This window comes from Nycticebus coucang, chromosome 4, assembly GCF_027406575.1.
Source record: "Nycticebus coucang isolate mNycCou1 chromosome 4, mNycCou1.pri, whole genome shotgun sequence".
Classification (NCBI taxonomy): domain Eukaryota; kingdom Metazoa; phylum Chordata; class Mammalia; order Primates; family Lorisidae; genus Nycticebus; species Nycticebus coucang.
The window spans coordinates 90,083,888-90,098,847 of NC_069783.1; the positions used below are offsets into that span (position 1 = coordinate 90,083,888).

The 14,960-nt window shown below is 38.3% G+C and overlaps 1 protein-coding gene across 3 annotated transcripts in view; it reads left to right on the forward strand.

Moving 5' to 3' along the window:
• NPHP1 (nephrocystin 1) overlaps window positions 1-14,960 on the forward strand; it is a 68,088-nt gene that overhangs the window by 23,249 nt on the left and 29,879 nt on the right. For 2 of the 3 annotated variants that reach the window (XR_008379718.1, XM_053589879.1), the window contains exons 7-11: window positions 6,353-6,456; window positions 6,773-6,815; window positions 7,975-8,062; window positions 8,721-8,815; window positions 11,163-11,291. Coding sequence is in view for 2 of the 3 variants with exons in the window: in XM_053589879.1 (XP_053445854.1) it covers window positions 6,353-6,456; window positions 6,773-6,815; window positions 7,975-8,062; window positions 8,721-8,815; window positions 11,163-11,291 (459 nt within the window). In the remaining variant the exon portion in view is untranslated. The remainder of the gene's footprint in view (window positions 1-6,352; window positions 6,457-6,772; window positions 6,816-7,974; window positions 8,063-8,720; window positions 8,816-11,162; window positions 11,292-14,960) is intronic. The other variant, XM_053589880.1, reaches the window with a different exon arrangement.

Sequence of the window (14,960 nt, forward strand, 5' to 3'; positions counted from 1 at the left end):
GATTCTACTATATTTTTCAGATATTTGAGGGCTGCAAATTCTTGCTTCAGTGCATCAAAATCTTTGGTGGTTTTGTCTTTAAAGTTGTTAAATTCTTGAGACAACTTTTGAATTTCTCCTCGAATTTCTAATTCTGACTTTTGATTTGCTGCTTGAATTTCTAATTTAAAATTTTCCTCCATTCTATTAATCTTCTTTGCAATCCAAATTCTGAATTCGATTTCTGACATCTCGGCCAGCTGTTAATGAATGGGATCTTCACTTACATCTACCATATCTTTCCTTTGGGGGGGGGGTTGATCTATTCTCATTATTCATGTTACTAGAGTTTTTCCGCTGATTCCACCCCATATTATTTTACACCGTTTGACTTTTCCCCTGGAGCTTTGTCGAGGACCTGTACAATGCTACGGCCTGAGAAACTGGGGACCTGTTTTGTTTGGTGGGGCTAAGTGCTTCTGTCTTGTTTTCAGTTGATCTCTGTCCGACCCTAGTGAAACAGTTACTCTGGGTTGAAGTCTCAGCTGTGGAGAAATACCAGCAATTAAGTCACCCCGCCCCCCACAGGCAACAATTGGAAAAGGAAAATCAAACCTTCCTGCAACCACATACCCAGGGCACCACTTGAAATGTCCTTGGGCGATTGGCTCAGTCAAAAGGTCCGAATCAGTTGTCTCAGTCAGCACCTGTCTCAGGTGGGAGAGCTTAAAATGTCTCTGGCTACTGAATGGCAGGGGTCTGTTGACAACTCAAATATGACTTTCTCTGGTGCTCTGTGAAGTCAGGAGGACCCACCCAGCAAATAGATTAGTCTGGGAAGTTTGATGTCTTCTTCCCCACCTTGCACCTCTGTCACATCCAGTCACTGATAGCCCCGCAGGGCTGTGACCCAGTTGTCTCCACTGAGCAGATACTCCAGGAGTTTGCACCTGCCTGAATCACAAGAAAATCTATGTCTGCTCAGCCAGGCTGCTGCTCTCTGTCTCTATCCAGCAGGGAGAGGTGAGGCCTGACAATCTCGGGCGCTTGATGGAGGCTGGGGGCTGTTCACTCAGTTCCAGCCCCGCCCCTGATTGATGTTACTGACAGAACAGAACAACTTTGTGGGAGTTTGTTTCTGTCCCTGCTAAATTCTCCTGCAGAAGAGAAGCTGTTTTGAGTTCCCAGAACCTGTGCCTCAGGCCCTGTCTTTACTCCTGCAGGTTTGTATTTGCAGCATAGTTAGCTGTCAGCTCTAGCCTCCTGCTTGTTCTTGTTGGATGTGAAAATTGGAGTTAGGGAAAATAGCCAACCTGAGGATTTAGCAAAATGCCAAACTCATTGAGGCCAAATGAGCAAATAGACAGATAAAAAGGCTACCAGACACACAAGCCCACAGATGCACAAACAATCAGAAACACATAGACATACAGACAACAATAACAAAAACAACTACAATAAAAATAATGATAATCGTAAGATAATTTAAAAATTGGTAAAAAACAAAACGAACAAACAAGAATACCTCTAAAAATCTGATATAAGCACTCTCAGAAACCATAAGAAGGGAAAAAGAGGAAGAGAGAAGGGAAAAAGGGGGGGGGGAAGTGGTGTTCATAAAGAAGTTAAAAAAGAAGAAAGAAAAAATTAAAAATAGAAACAAAAATAAAAAATATATAAAATAATAATAGTAATAAAACATTAATAATAGCTCCTCCAAGAAAGTGATGAGGAAAAGAAATAAAAAAGGCACCAACCACAAAAATATTATTCTTGTATATATAGAAATATACATCTATATGTATGATGTAAGGATCAACTTTTGTAGGAATATATTTATAATGCAATACACTTTTTGGAAACCAGGTGGTGCTGTGGGTGGTTCCCAGGCTTATACCTGGTTCACAGTTTACACTGTTACCATGGTAGCCACCCTACTTGGCCGATTGCCATTTTGCAGTTTCTGTAAATGTTTATTTCATAATTATTGTCCAGCGTCAGCTGCTCTGTTCCAGACAGCACTCCTATCCGACCTCCCAACTCGGTGCAGGTGTCCATGCTTCACAAATCTTTCCACTCTGCTCCCACGTTCTCCTGTAAACTGGCAACTGCAATCAGCTGTGGGGGAGGGTGCTTTCTGCCACCTGCTTTAGCTGCTGCCGGCTCCCGCTGCTGCAGTGCATGGAGACCTTATCCTCAGTTTTTGTGGCTCGGAGTCTCACTTTTGAATCTGGAATTTTGAGTCCAGCCACCCACCAGTTCACCACATAGCCTGAACTGCCATCCCACACCAATATTCCACACCAGGAATACTCCAGTCTGTTTAATCACTCCTGTTGTTCTTGGGGAAGGTGTCCGCTATTTCGGACAATTCAAGATGTCTGTTTCCCAGGCGGGATCCCTTCCCTTCAATTTTCCATCAGGTTACCTAGTCCCTTGTGGCTCTGAGTGGGACACCTTTCGGGTCGTTAAACTCAGCTCAGGAATAAATTTTCTTCAATTGGTTTTGCCAGAAATTGCAAGCTGCTGTCCTCCGTGAGGGAGGGGCCTGCTGGCCAGCACAACTAAACAGGGAAAACCTCTACAACAGAGTCCGTGGTTTTAAATTACACCTCATATACAGCGATCTGCCAATTCACTGCGCATCTCCAGCTGTCTGTCCACACCAGCAATCCACGCAGGGTAAAGGTCCAGACCCCCTTTCCTCTCACCTGATGACCTGGGAGTGGTGGGCTACATGTCCTTCCCGTCCGCCATCATGCTCCGCCTCTATCTCTAGGAACTTTCATACTGTTTTCCATGATGGCTATATCTTGTGATATATTTTGTATACAGTTTGCAATAATGTTTGATCAATTGACTAGTGAGTGATTTGAGATACAGAATTTGCTTTAATTTTAGAGGGACAAGGTGTGGGGAAAGCATTGTATATTAATGGTACGGGGGACCTGTGAAAGTACTCTTATGACTAGAGGTTATCTCACAATAAGGGTGCTTCGTGGATTAATGCTGGTCATAACTATTAGTAGGTGTCTATTGTTCATTGTGAAATCTAACCACAGTTAACTTTATGTTAGCTTCCACAAATATATAATTCCCTTACTAAAATTTGAACATGCTGTACATGCCTGTTTGTAACCCATTTTTTCTTATTTCATGAGATAGTATGGTCATTTTCTTTGCCAAGAAATGTAGATATGTGTCTGGATTGGCACCATGCATCAGGAATATGATGCAAGCAACACATGCAATTTAAATTTTCCAGTAACACATTGACATGTCTTTTTTCTGATACCACTTATGACACCAAGTGTATGGTTTTTCTTTGACACCAGATATGTGTCATTTTCTACATCAGTTCTCCAACACCAACCAGGTATACAATCATTCAGTTCAATTCTGATACTAACTCCTGGAGTTGACACAGACCCTACAAATTAAAGGTGCAGTCTCACAGGGCTGCTCCACTTCAGACATCAGCCACAGATGCCACCAGTACTTCTGACTAGCTATAAATTCAGAAGTTCTCATAGCCCGTCCTCAGGGGTTCAGTAATTTACTAGGGTGGGTCATAGAACTCAGGAAAACATCACCTGCATTTACCAAGTTATTATAAAGGATACCACCACTCAGGGATAGCCAAATGGAAGAGATATCTAAGGCAAGGTACTGGTGGGGAGTGGCTTGCGTGCTCTTTCTGGGCATGCTAGCCTCCCAACACCTCAATGTGTTTACCAACCTAGAAGTTCTCCAAACCCTGCCAGATGGGGGCTTTTGTTCATTTCATTAGCTAAATCATTGGCCAATAGTGGTTAACTTGATCTTCAGCTCCTCTCCCATCCCCAAAGGTTGGAAAGTGGAGCTGATAATTCCAACCTCTAACCACAAAAGGTTGGTGGTTCTGGCAAATAGTCCCCTTCCTAAAACGGTCTTGGGGTCCACCTAGACTTGTCTCATTAGCATAAATTCTGGAATAGTTGAAAGGGACTCATTATGAATAAGAAAACACACTTCTAACATTTAGGAAATTATAAGGGGTTAGGAGTGCTGTGCCAGGAACCAGGAACAAAAAACAAATATAAACTTTTTTTTTTTTTTGCAGTTTTGGCCGGGGCTGGGCTTGAACCTGCCACCCCTGGTGTATGGGGCCGGCGCCCTACTCCTTGAGCCACAGGCACCGCCTAAATATAAATTTTTTGTTACACATATTTTTAAAAAGTAAAAAGAAACAGGTAGAATTATTTTTAATAATATATTTTATATTAACCAATCTATCAAAAATATCATTTCAATGTATAATCAATATTTTTAAATTGAGCTGTTTTACTTCCTTTTTTTATATTACAGTCAACATCCAAGATGTAATTTGGTCTAATTTCAAAAGCTTACTGGCCATATGTGACAAGGGGCTGCTGTATTCACAGGACAGCCCTAGATCAGTAGGCTCCAGTCAACCTTTTTGGCACCAGGGACTGGTTTCATCAGCATTACCACTGACTAGGGGTGAAGGGTGGTATTCGATTCTCATAGGTGCATGCAACCTAGATCCCTGTGAGAATCTAATGCCACCACTGACGTGATAGGAGATGGAGTGCAAACCATGAGGGGAGTAACGGGGAGCAGCTGTAAATACAGATGAAGCTTTGCTTCACTTGCCCATCACCCACCTCCTGCTGTGCAGCCCTGTTTCTAACAGGCCACAGCTGGTACACTGGAGGTCCAGATGTTGGGGACTGCAGCTCTAGATCATCTTTTTCACTGGCAGCAAATCTCATGTAGATTGACATTTAGCTTGTTTTCAACCTATAATCGCCATCAATTATGTTGTGAAGAATATAGGATTAGCTTTCCTTATAAGTTACAAAAGATTAGTATGACTTAAATAAAATGAAAGCACATTTCTCTCGAGTGTGGAAGAGTATAGAGAAAAACGAGGCTTTATCTAATATTACACTCTGTAGTTAGATGTGAAGCTGCTGTTTCTAGAGTTAACTCTTTAGTTTTAGGATGGCTACTATTTATTTTAATGATTCCAAGCCCCAAAAAGGGAAAGGGAAAAAAGGAATCAAAAGCTGCTGCCTTTTTAAGAAAATTTCCTGGAAAAGTTACACAAACAACTTTTAATTATAGCCTGTTGACCAGCATTTAGTTCTCTGGCAACACCTAGTTGCAAGGAAGGCTTGGTGTTAAAATCAGGGCTCTTGTTAGGAAAGAAGTGGAAAATAGGTGGTAGCCAACCAGCAACCTCTGTTGTGATCAAGCTGTACCTACAACTTTGCAGACATTCCTGATTATTCCACTGAGATAAATTCATAGATGTCCATCACTGGTTTAAAGGGTTTACATCTTATTCTGATTTACCAATCTGCCTCTCAGAAAAGTACCAACTTATACTCCCACCCCCAACATATGACGGTGCTTTGTTTTTCCCCACACTTGCCAATGTTTTCCACACACTTACGGCTCTTATTGGTATTTTATATTTTTGCCAATGTGACCAGCAAAAAGATGTCATTGTTGTTTTGATTTGCAATTGTTGTACTCCTAATGAGGCTGAGCAGCATTTCAGTAGTATGATCAGTATTGCCATCTTAGTGACTTGACTTTTTTAGTTTTTGGGACATTTTTTTCTGAGGGATTTTTTTTCTTTTTTTTTGAGACAGAGTCTCAAGCTATTGCCCTGGGTAGAGTGCTATGGTATCATAGCTCACGGCAACCTCCAACTCTTGGGCTGAAGTGATCCTCGTCTCAGTTTTTCTGTTTTTGTTTTTTTTTTAGTAGAGATGCTATCTTGCTTTTGCTCAGGTTGGTCTCGAACTTGTGAGCTCAAGCTGTCCACCCCCCTTGGCATCCCAGAGTGCTAGGATTGCAGGCATAAGCCACCGTGCATGGCCCTTCTGAGGGAATTTTAAAACATTTTTCTCTTTTTGATTTATAAGAACTTTTATAATACTTTAATAATAAAGATAATAACCCTTAGAAACTTATGTTAGATATTTTCTTTGTTGACTTTTACCTGTACTTATTTTTTTATAGCTAAATCTATCAATGTTTCTACTCACAGCGTTTGCCTTTCATATAATAGGAAAGGGCTTTCGTATCTCAAGATTGTTTTTTTCTAATACTTTAATATTTCTAATATTTCTATCTTCTTTTTTATTTGAAAAAAATTCTCCATTTGGAATTTATTTTTGATTAGACCTACTGTCTACCTCATTTCTTGTCATTTTCTTCAAATTGTGAAATTATCGACCGTGTGTTGAAAAATTTTTTCCACACATATGCTAAATTCCTATTTATGCTTGAGTCTTTCTGAAATTACTGATTGATATTTTGCAGTAGTTAAGAAGTATGTATTTTAATGATTTTTCAGCCTTGTGATAAAGAAGAAGGAGGCCAAGAATCCAGTGAGGAGGGAACTGAAGAAGATGTCGAGGTAATGGATGAAACAGCAGATGGAGCAAAAGTCAAGCAAAGGTACAGAGGTGTGGGAAGATTTACCAAAGTAGGTTTAGGAAACTATCTTTTTTTTCCATTATAAGTAATTCAAGAATGTCTTAAAACGGGGACAATGTGCACCTTGAGAGCTTTTCATGTTATTGTTTGCTTAAATATCATTATTAATTTAATATTTTTAGTGTTATTTAGTTCTATATTAGTTTCATCTAAAGACCATTAGATTTTCAGAATTTATTGACAATTACGAACTTTGTTCTTTCATAAGTGAAGTTCTCTAATTGAGTGAATGGGTGTAACCTGCTCTCTCACTTACCTTGCTATTTTGTCTCCCCAGAACTGATTCCCACTGGAGTGCTGTACAGAAAGCTATCTCAGAAGTTAGTATCTTCTGTCTTGCTAATGACGTCTGGTTTTGTTACCTAAGAGTTTTGACTGAGCTCAGATGCAGAACCAGGAGATAGATATGGAAGGTTGCAGTGGATTTTTTTTTTTTTTTTTGAGACAGAGTCTCACTATGTTGTCCTTGGTAGAGCGCTATGCATCACAGCTCACAACAACCTTAAACTCTTGGATTTAAGCAATTCTCTTGCCTCAGCTTCCCAAGTAGCTGGAACTACAGGTGCCCACCACAATGTCCAGCTATTTTTTATTGTTGTTGTTGTTGTTTAGCAGGCCTGGGCCAGGTTCAAACCCACCAGCCCTGGTGCATGTGGCCGGCACCCTAACCATTGAGCTATAGGCACCGAACCATAGCAGTGGATCTTAAACAGGGTGTAGAGCATAGAAAATACGGAGTAGAAGAGATGTATTTCTGGTTTAGTAAGCCTGTGCTCCAAGTAACATTTCTTTTAGGCCTTTTGTAGAAAAAAAGTAGATAATCTCATTCATGTATGATTTGAGGGTTTGGATATATTCTCATTGATCCTACCTGAAATTTTTGTCATTTGGATGAAAAATGGTATTAAATTTCAGTTACTATTATCTGTAATCTTATAATTTAAAAAATTGCATAGGATGGCAAATTTTGTTACATAAAATGAAAATTCTTTCCTTCACTCTTGTAATCATTATTTAGCAGTTTAGAAAGTATCCTTCTTAACCGTTTTCTCTCCTTATTACTTACAAGAATGTGTGTGTGAGAGTGTACATGTACATATACATTAAAAAATTCATTACTTCTTTAGTGCATATCAGTTATTAGCATATCAGCTACGAACTTAAAATGGAAGCACTTTGTGGAGTAACACAAGAAAGAGCAGGGACATTTTGGTTTCAGCTGTACCTGATACAGCTGGTTTGAAACACACAACTCTGCACTTTGGGGCACTGTGTAGAGCTTAGGTCTTTGGGAGAGGCCAGGATTTGGTGACAGCATCTTTTCAGGAATTTGGGATTAAATTGTAGTGTTTTTCCACTAAAGTCTGTACATTGGGATTTTCCTTATTTAGATTATAGTTGCTCTACTGATAAAGAAAAAGTATCACAGAGGTGAAGAAACATGAGTGAAAACATCCATTTTGTTTTTATTATCTTCAGCAGATAAGTACTGTTGATGTGTTAACTTCAATGGGAGCTATTCCTGCAGGGTTCAGGCCTTCCACACTCTACCAGCTTCTGGAAGAAGGTAACATGTGCTTATCAGCCACTACACTCTTAGTTAAGCAGTCAAGGAGAGCATCTAATTGCTCTATTGTAGGCAAAACAGGTTGTCCACAAAGGTGTTGAATCAGGCATGTCTTTGATGCTCATATTTTCTTTGTCCTTCCTGTGACAATAAGGAAGGATCCCTGATCCTATCAGAGGCCAGACCTTTTATGTGCTCTGAGTTTCAGCCCCTTTCTTTTTTCAAACCAACTTCTTTGATTATCAGCGTTTTTCTGTATTTTTAGCTGGTGCCTTTCCCCACACAGGTTCATTCCCCCATCTATAGTACCAGCCCTAATACCTCCCACCCTGAAGAACTAGCCCCTCCAACCCTATCCTACTCTAGCCAAAGCCACCTTTTCTCTGCTTCCCTTCTTAGCACAATTTTTCCAAAAAGTTACCTCCATTTGGCCTGTTTCTTTATTCATTCTTAGATTTTCCTGTACTTGGCAATTTTTGTCTATGAGCTCATCTTATAGAGGAATTGCCTTGGGAAGGTCCAAGTTCTCTTGTACCTGAGTTGTTGATTATTTGTGGAAGGGCTGCTTCTGTTTTTTTAGTATGTCTGTTTTTTGGTTTTGAATTCCATTCTTTTTTTTTTTTTTTGTAAGAAAATAAAAGAAAAACTATTTCTGCAGGTAATCAATTTCGAGCAAATTACTTCTTACAACCAGAGCTCACACCTTCACAACTGGCCTTCAGAGATCTGACATGGGATGCTAAAGCAGGCACTGTAAGTGTAAAACTGTAACTTTTCCAGATTTTGTCATGGTTGCAAGTAGGCAAATAACATGTCAATTGATAAATTGTAGAAAAGAAAACTTTATTTATGTGTTATAATTTTGCACTAGTGGTATTTTCAGAACTAAGGGACCACTTGGACTTGGACTTGTTACCTTCACTTTGTCTTCTCTAAGGCCATTGCTCTTTTATCCATTGTTACAAAGAAAATAATACTAAGTTTCTATCTTAATCATTTGCCTCAATTTCTTCATCTTTAAAAAGGGAATAATAATAATAATAATAATACTTCTAAGATAGAATTATTGTGAGAATTCCATTATATGTGTGAATGGCTTAGAATAATGCCTGACAGGTGATAAGAACTCAGTAAATGTTAGCCAGTATCATCATCATTGTTATTAACAGGAGTACTATTATATTCTAATTAGACAGGAATAAGGAAGTGGGAAGTGCTTTATCTTTAGTAAACCTTTTTCTATAGTGCTAAAAGGATTCCTGGTATCCCAAAAAGTTAGGAACTTTTGATATTTAATTCTACTGTCCTCCTTTTTAGACAGACATAAACTACATGAGAGCACATCAGCCCCCTTCTTTTTTGTTTTTTTGAGACAGAGTCTCACTATGTCACCCTTGGTAGAGTGCGTCACAGCTCACAGCACCTCAAACTCTTGGGCTTAAGCAGTTCTCTCGCCTCAGCCTCCCAAGTAGCTGGGACTACAGGAGCCTGCCACAATGCCTGGCTATTTTTTGTTGCAGTTGTCATTATTGTTTAGTTGGCCTGGGCCAAGTTCGAACCCACCAGCCTCTGTGTATGTGGCTGGCGCCCTACTTGCTGTGCTACAGGTGCCCAGCCAGCTCCCTTCTTATTTACTTCCTACTTTTTCTCCCTCCCTTCTCTATAACCTCAAGGCAATGATAAGAGGACAGCGTGATCAAGTTTGGTGGGATGTGGTGTAGAATTTTAGTACTCTTTTCCCTTTTAACCTGAGCATTGCCTGCGACCATCTTAGTGTTACATAAATCTCAAAAATTGTTTTTTAAATGTTTTTATGATAATGATTATTATTACTATTATTAGAGATATAGGCTCACTCTATCACCCCAAGTAGAGTGCTGTGGTGTTAGCCTAGCTCACTAGGATCTCAAACTCCTGACCTTAAGCAACCCTCCAGCTTCAGCCTCCCAGAGTGCTAGGATTACAGGTTTGAGCCACTGCAGTAGCCTAGTGTTAGGTATCTTTTATTGTGAGTGAACAAATATGTTGTGTTTGGTCTGTTTAGTGTACTAGTAATTGAATAAATGGCATTTAATTTTATGAACTTGTGCCCAGAGAGCTCTCAAATTGAAAAGATGACAGACTTTTTGATATTGTTTTACTTTTTTGCTACCATATAAGGTACTTAAATCTAAAAGCTTGTGACCATAAAATAGAATGTGATTAAAGCTGTTCTTAAAAAAGTAACAGCTGGCCAGGCGTGGTAGCTCATGCCTGTAGTCCCAGCGCTTTAGGAGGCCAAGGCAGGTGGATTTCCTGAGCTTGGAGGTTTGAGACCAGTATGAGAAGGAGTGATCCAGAATGAAACCCAATCTCTACCCACCCCCCCCAAAAGAAAAGCCAGGCATTGTGGCAGGCACCTGTAATCCCAACTACTTGGGAGGCAAAGGGCAAGAGAATCACTAAAGGAAGAATGGGGAAAAAAACAAAACAAAACAAAACAAAACTTCGAACTAAGAAGAATGAAAGCCAGCTGAAAGTGAAAGCAAAAAAAAAAGAAAGAAAGAAAGAAATAGCTATTCGTAATATGAGCTACACCTGTGAAGGAGATTTGAATAATCCCATCAAACAGTACATTCTCTCTGTCAAATCATCTATATAAGAAACCAAGGAACACTGCAAATAATTGCTTGGAATAAAAACAAGGAGGAGTTAGCTAAATAATATTAATACCAGATGTCACTGGTTTATTTTGCTGGAGTAACCTACACTTACCCACTTCTGTAGACATGAACCCAAGGACAGAAATACAGTGATTCTGTGATCAAGTTATACAATTGACTGATAGTACTAGCTATTTTTATGTATTTAAGAAAAAATGCAAATATTTCAAATGTAATTTTATGAAAAATTTACTTGCACTGGCTGGTTTTGATTTTAAATGAACAAGATATTGAATCCTTTCCTGTGTCTGTGTATTTGTGAAAAGTTTTTCTTTTTCCTCTTTTTTTCTTAACTCTATATACATTTTATTAAGTTTTATTTGTAAAAGGTGTTTTGGAAAATAGATTTGTGTTATAAGTCAGAGAAATGAACTTTTTTATAACTAATTTTCTTTCAGATTAGGTCAAGACCTAGTCGTGTTTCATTGATTTTGACCCTATGGAGCTGCAAAATGATTCCTCTTCCAGGAACAAGCATACAGGTTCTCAGCAGACATGTACGCCTCTGTCTTTTTGATGGTAATAAGGTGAGATTATTGGGGAATTAAATCAATTCACACCAAGATGATAGAAAAATGTTTTGTTAATGCCACATATTAAATATGTACTGCATTAAACACATACTGTCTGTCACTTGTTCTTTCTCTCTCTGTGTATTCACGTACACATGTATATGTTTGCACATGTATATGAATATATAAAAAAATAACATGTGGTAGAGTGGAAAGCACACTGGTTCTGACAATATAGGCTTAATCCCTGGCTCTTTCAGTTGTCAAGTGTGTGATGTTGGTACATGACAATTAACTCCTCCGAGCCTTATATATTTTTTTGCTTATGAGAAGGTACCTATCTTACAGTGTTATATACAGTTCAGATCATAGGTATAGAATGTTGCATTTTTGACAAATGTATGCACCTGTGTAACCAATGCCCCAGTCATGGTATGGAACATTGCCATCACCTTACAGAGTTTCCTTTGTATCCTTTTTCATTCACTCCTCCCTGATCTCAGTTCTAAACAATAGTTTGAATGGACTCTTAAATAAAACTTTACTTTTTATGAAATATAACCTAAACAGGGCGGTGCCTGTGGCTCAGTCGGTAAGGCGCCGGCCCCATATACCGAGGGTGGCGGGTTCAAACCCAGCCCCGGCTGAACTGCAACCAAAAAATAGCTGGGCGTTGTGGTTACAGAGAGCTAGAATCATACCATGGCATTCAAAAATAAAAAAACAGGGCAGTGCCTGTGGCTCAAAGGAGTAGGGCACCGGTCCCATATGCCGGAGGTTGGGTTCAAACCCAGCCTGGCCAAAAGATTTAAAATCAGTAATCTAAGCTACCAGTTCAACAGGTTAGAAGAACGGTGAGTTAAACCTGATAAAAGCGGAAATGAGATAATAAAGATAAGAGTAGAATTTAATGAAATGAAAAACAGATGAACAAAAGAGAAAATTTAAAAAAGGCAGAATCCAACTCAGTGCCAGTGAGTAGGGCATCAGCCATATACACTGAGGCTGGTGATTTGAGCCTGGCCTGGGCCTGCTAAACAACAATGACAACTGCAACCAAAATATAGCCGGGCATTGTGGCCGGTGCCTGTAGTCCCAGCTACTCGGGAGGCTGAGGCAAGAGAATCACTTAAGCCCAAGAGTTTGAGGTTGCTGGAGCTGTGACTCTATATCACTCTACCGAGGGTGACATAGTTAGACTCTGTCTCAAACAAACAAACAAAAACCCCAAAACAGAATCTTACTATTTGAAGTCATTAATAAAATTGAAAGATGCCTAGTACGACTGACCAAGAAATTTTAAAAAGAACAAAAGAAAAACAAATTATCAATATCTGAAATGGAAATATAGACATTATCATAGCTCCTGCAGCATTAAGAGGACAAAAAAGGGATATTATAAACAACCCTATGCTAGTAAATTTGACAACATTGAAGAAAGGTAAATTCCTAGAAAACCATAATTTATAGAAACTGGCATAAGAAGAAATTGAAAATTTGAATAACATCTGTTAAAGAAATTAAAGCTCTCATAAAAAGTCTTTCTACAAAAAAATCCTTTAGACCTAGATGGCTTGACTACTGAACTCCTCCAGATAAGTGAAGGAAGAAATAATACCAATTTTATACAAACTCTTCCAAAGAATAGATAAAGAGAAAATGCTTCTCAACTCATTTCATAAGGCTAAGAAAAGCATGATACTAAGATATAATAAGACATTACAAGAAAGAGAAGTTACAAGACCAGTATCTCTGATGCATATAGAAGCTAAAATCCTAAACAAAATATTATCAAATTAAATCTAGCAATATATAAACAGGACAATATATCATGACCAATTGGAATTTATTTCAGGAATTCAAATGTACACAGCTGTGTAACCAACATTTAACATTTGAAAACTAATCATTGTAATTTGTCATATATAACAAAGAAGAAAAATCATGATCATCTCAATAGATATAAGAACATTTGATAAACACCCATTTATGATTTTTTAAAAATTCTCTACAAACTAGGAATAGAAACAAACTTCCTCAAATTGGTGAAATGCACTAAGAAAAAACTAAAACTAGTATCATCATACTTTATGGTAAACTATTGAACACTTTTTTCCCTAACATTAGGAAGAAGTCAAGGATGTCCAAAAAAGAAAAAGGTAACTCAGTCTTTTTAAATGAGCAAAAGACAAATAAGTACATCAAAAGAGAAAATATATGAAAAACTAATAGAAGTTAAAAAAAGATATTCAACATTAAAGTAAGTTACCAACGCAATGCAAATTAAAACCTATACTGAGTGAGACCCCACTACAATAGAACCTCCATAGTTGACCACCTCCCGGCACTGACCACCTCCTTAAGTTGATTTAATTTTCACAGATGGACATTTACCACTCCTACATATCAATATACTGGGCCTAGTGCCTGATGTTGAACACCTCTGTATGTTGACCAGTTTGTTATAGTCCCTTGGGCTGTCAACTTAAAGAGTTTCCACTGTATATGTTATGCATAAGAAGCCCACCCTAAATATAATAATATGGGTTGGTTAAAATAGAAGAATGAAAAAAGTACACCATCTAAAAAAATTAGTATCAGACAAGGTAGACTTCAAATATTACCTGATGATAAAGGGATAGTTCACCTATAAGACATAATAGTCCTAACTGTGTGCATATCTAACATCAGGGGTTTAACCTTCATGAATAAAAACTGGTAGAAGTGAAAACAGAAACAGATAATACCACAATTATAGTTGGAATAATGTAAAACAAGCAGACAGAAAATTAGTAACATGTAAAAAACCTGAATAACATATCAACAAATTAGATCTAATTGATATTTTTATACCACTTTACCAGAAAAATGGTAAAATACACATTCTTTTAAATGTGTATAGCGTAGAATGCTTGCCAAGATAGATGGTCTTAAGTCAGAAAACAAACCTAAATAAATTTAAAAGAATTAAAATCAAGAAGGGAATGGTGGTTAACTGGGGATTGATTTGGGGCCCTTTACCATTCTGTCATAGCAGAGACCAGTCTAATAAGTCATTTAATGTACACTAGTGGAAGGTTGTTTGCCTAGAATCTTTTGAGATGATAAGAAGTGGGAAGTCAGGTTTAGTATCCCCTCCCCGCAGAGCACAAAATAAAATTACTTTAAAAATACAAATAAAAGAATTAAAATTATACAACATATGGTCCTTGATCACATAGAACTAAATTAGAAATCAGTAACAGAAAAATAAGTGGAAAAAACATGGAAATTAAACAATAGACTTCTAAATAATCAATAGGTTAAAAGGAAATTTCAAGAGAAATAAAATATTTTGAGCTGAAAAAATGAAAATGTAACATAATTGGTGGGGTGTTAGTAGCTAAAGCACTGTTTAGAGGGGAATTTGTAGCATTAGATGTTTACATTAGAAAAGAATCCTCAAATCAGTAATGGAAGCTGCCTCCTCCGGAGCTGAGATCTGAGGCCTGAACAGGCCTTACCAAAGTAGATAAAACGGAAGTCTGTACCTGGCTGAAGGCGTGGCACAGGCAAAGGTCCCATTGAGAGAGGACTTGAGAAGTGGGAGGCCAGTGTGCCTGTCACCTGGGTAGAGTGCAGTGGCATCATCATAGCTCATTGCAACTTCAAACTCCTGGGCTCAAGCAATCCTTCTGCCTCAGC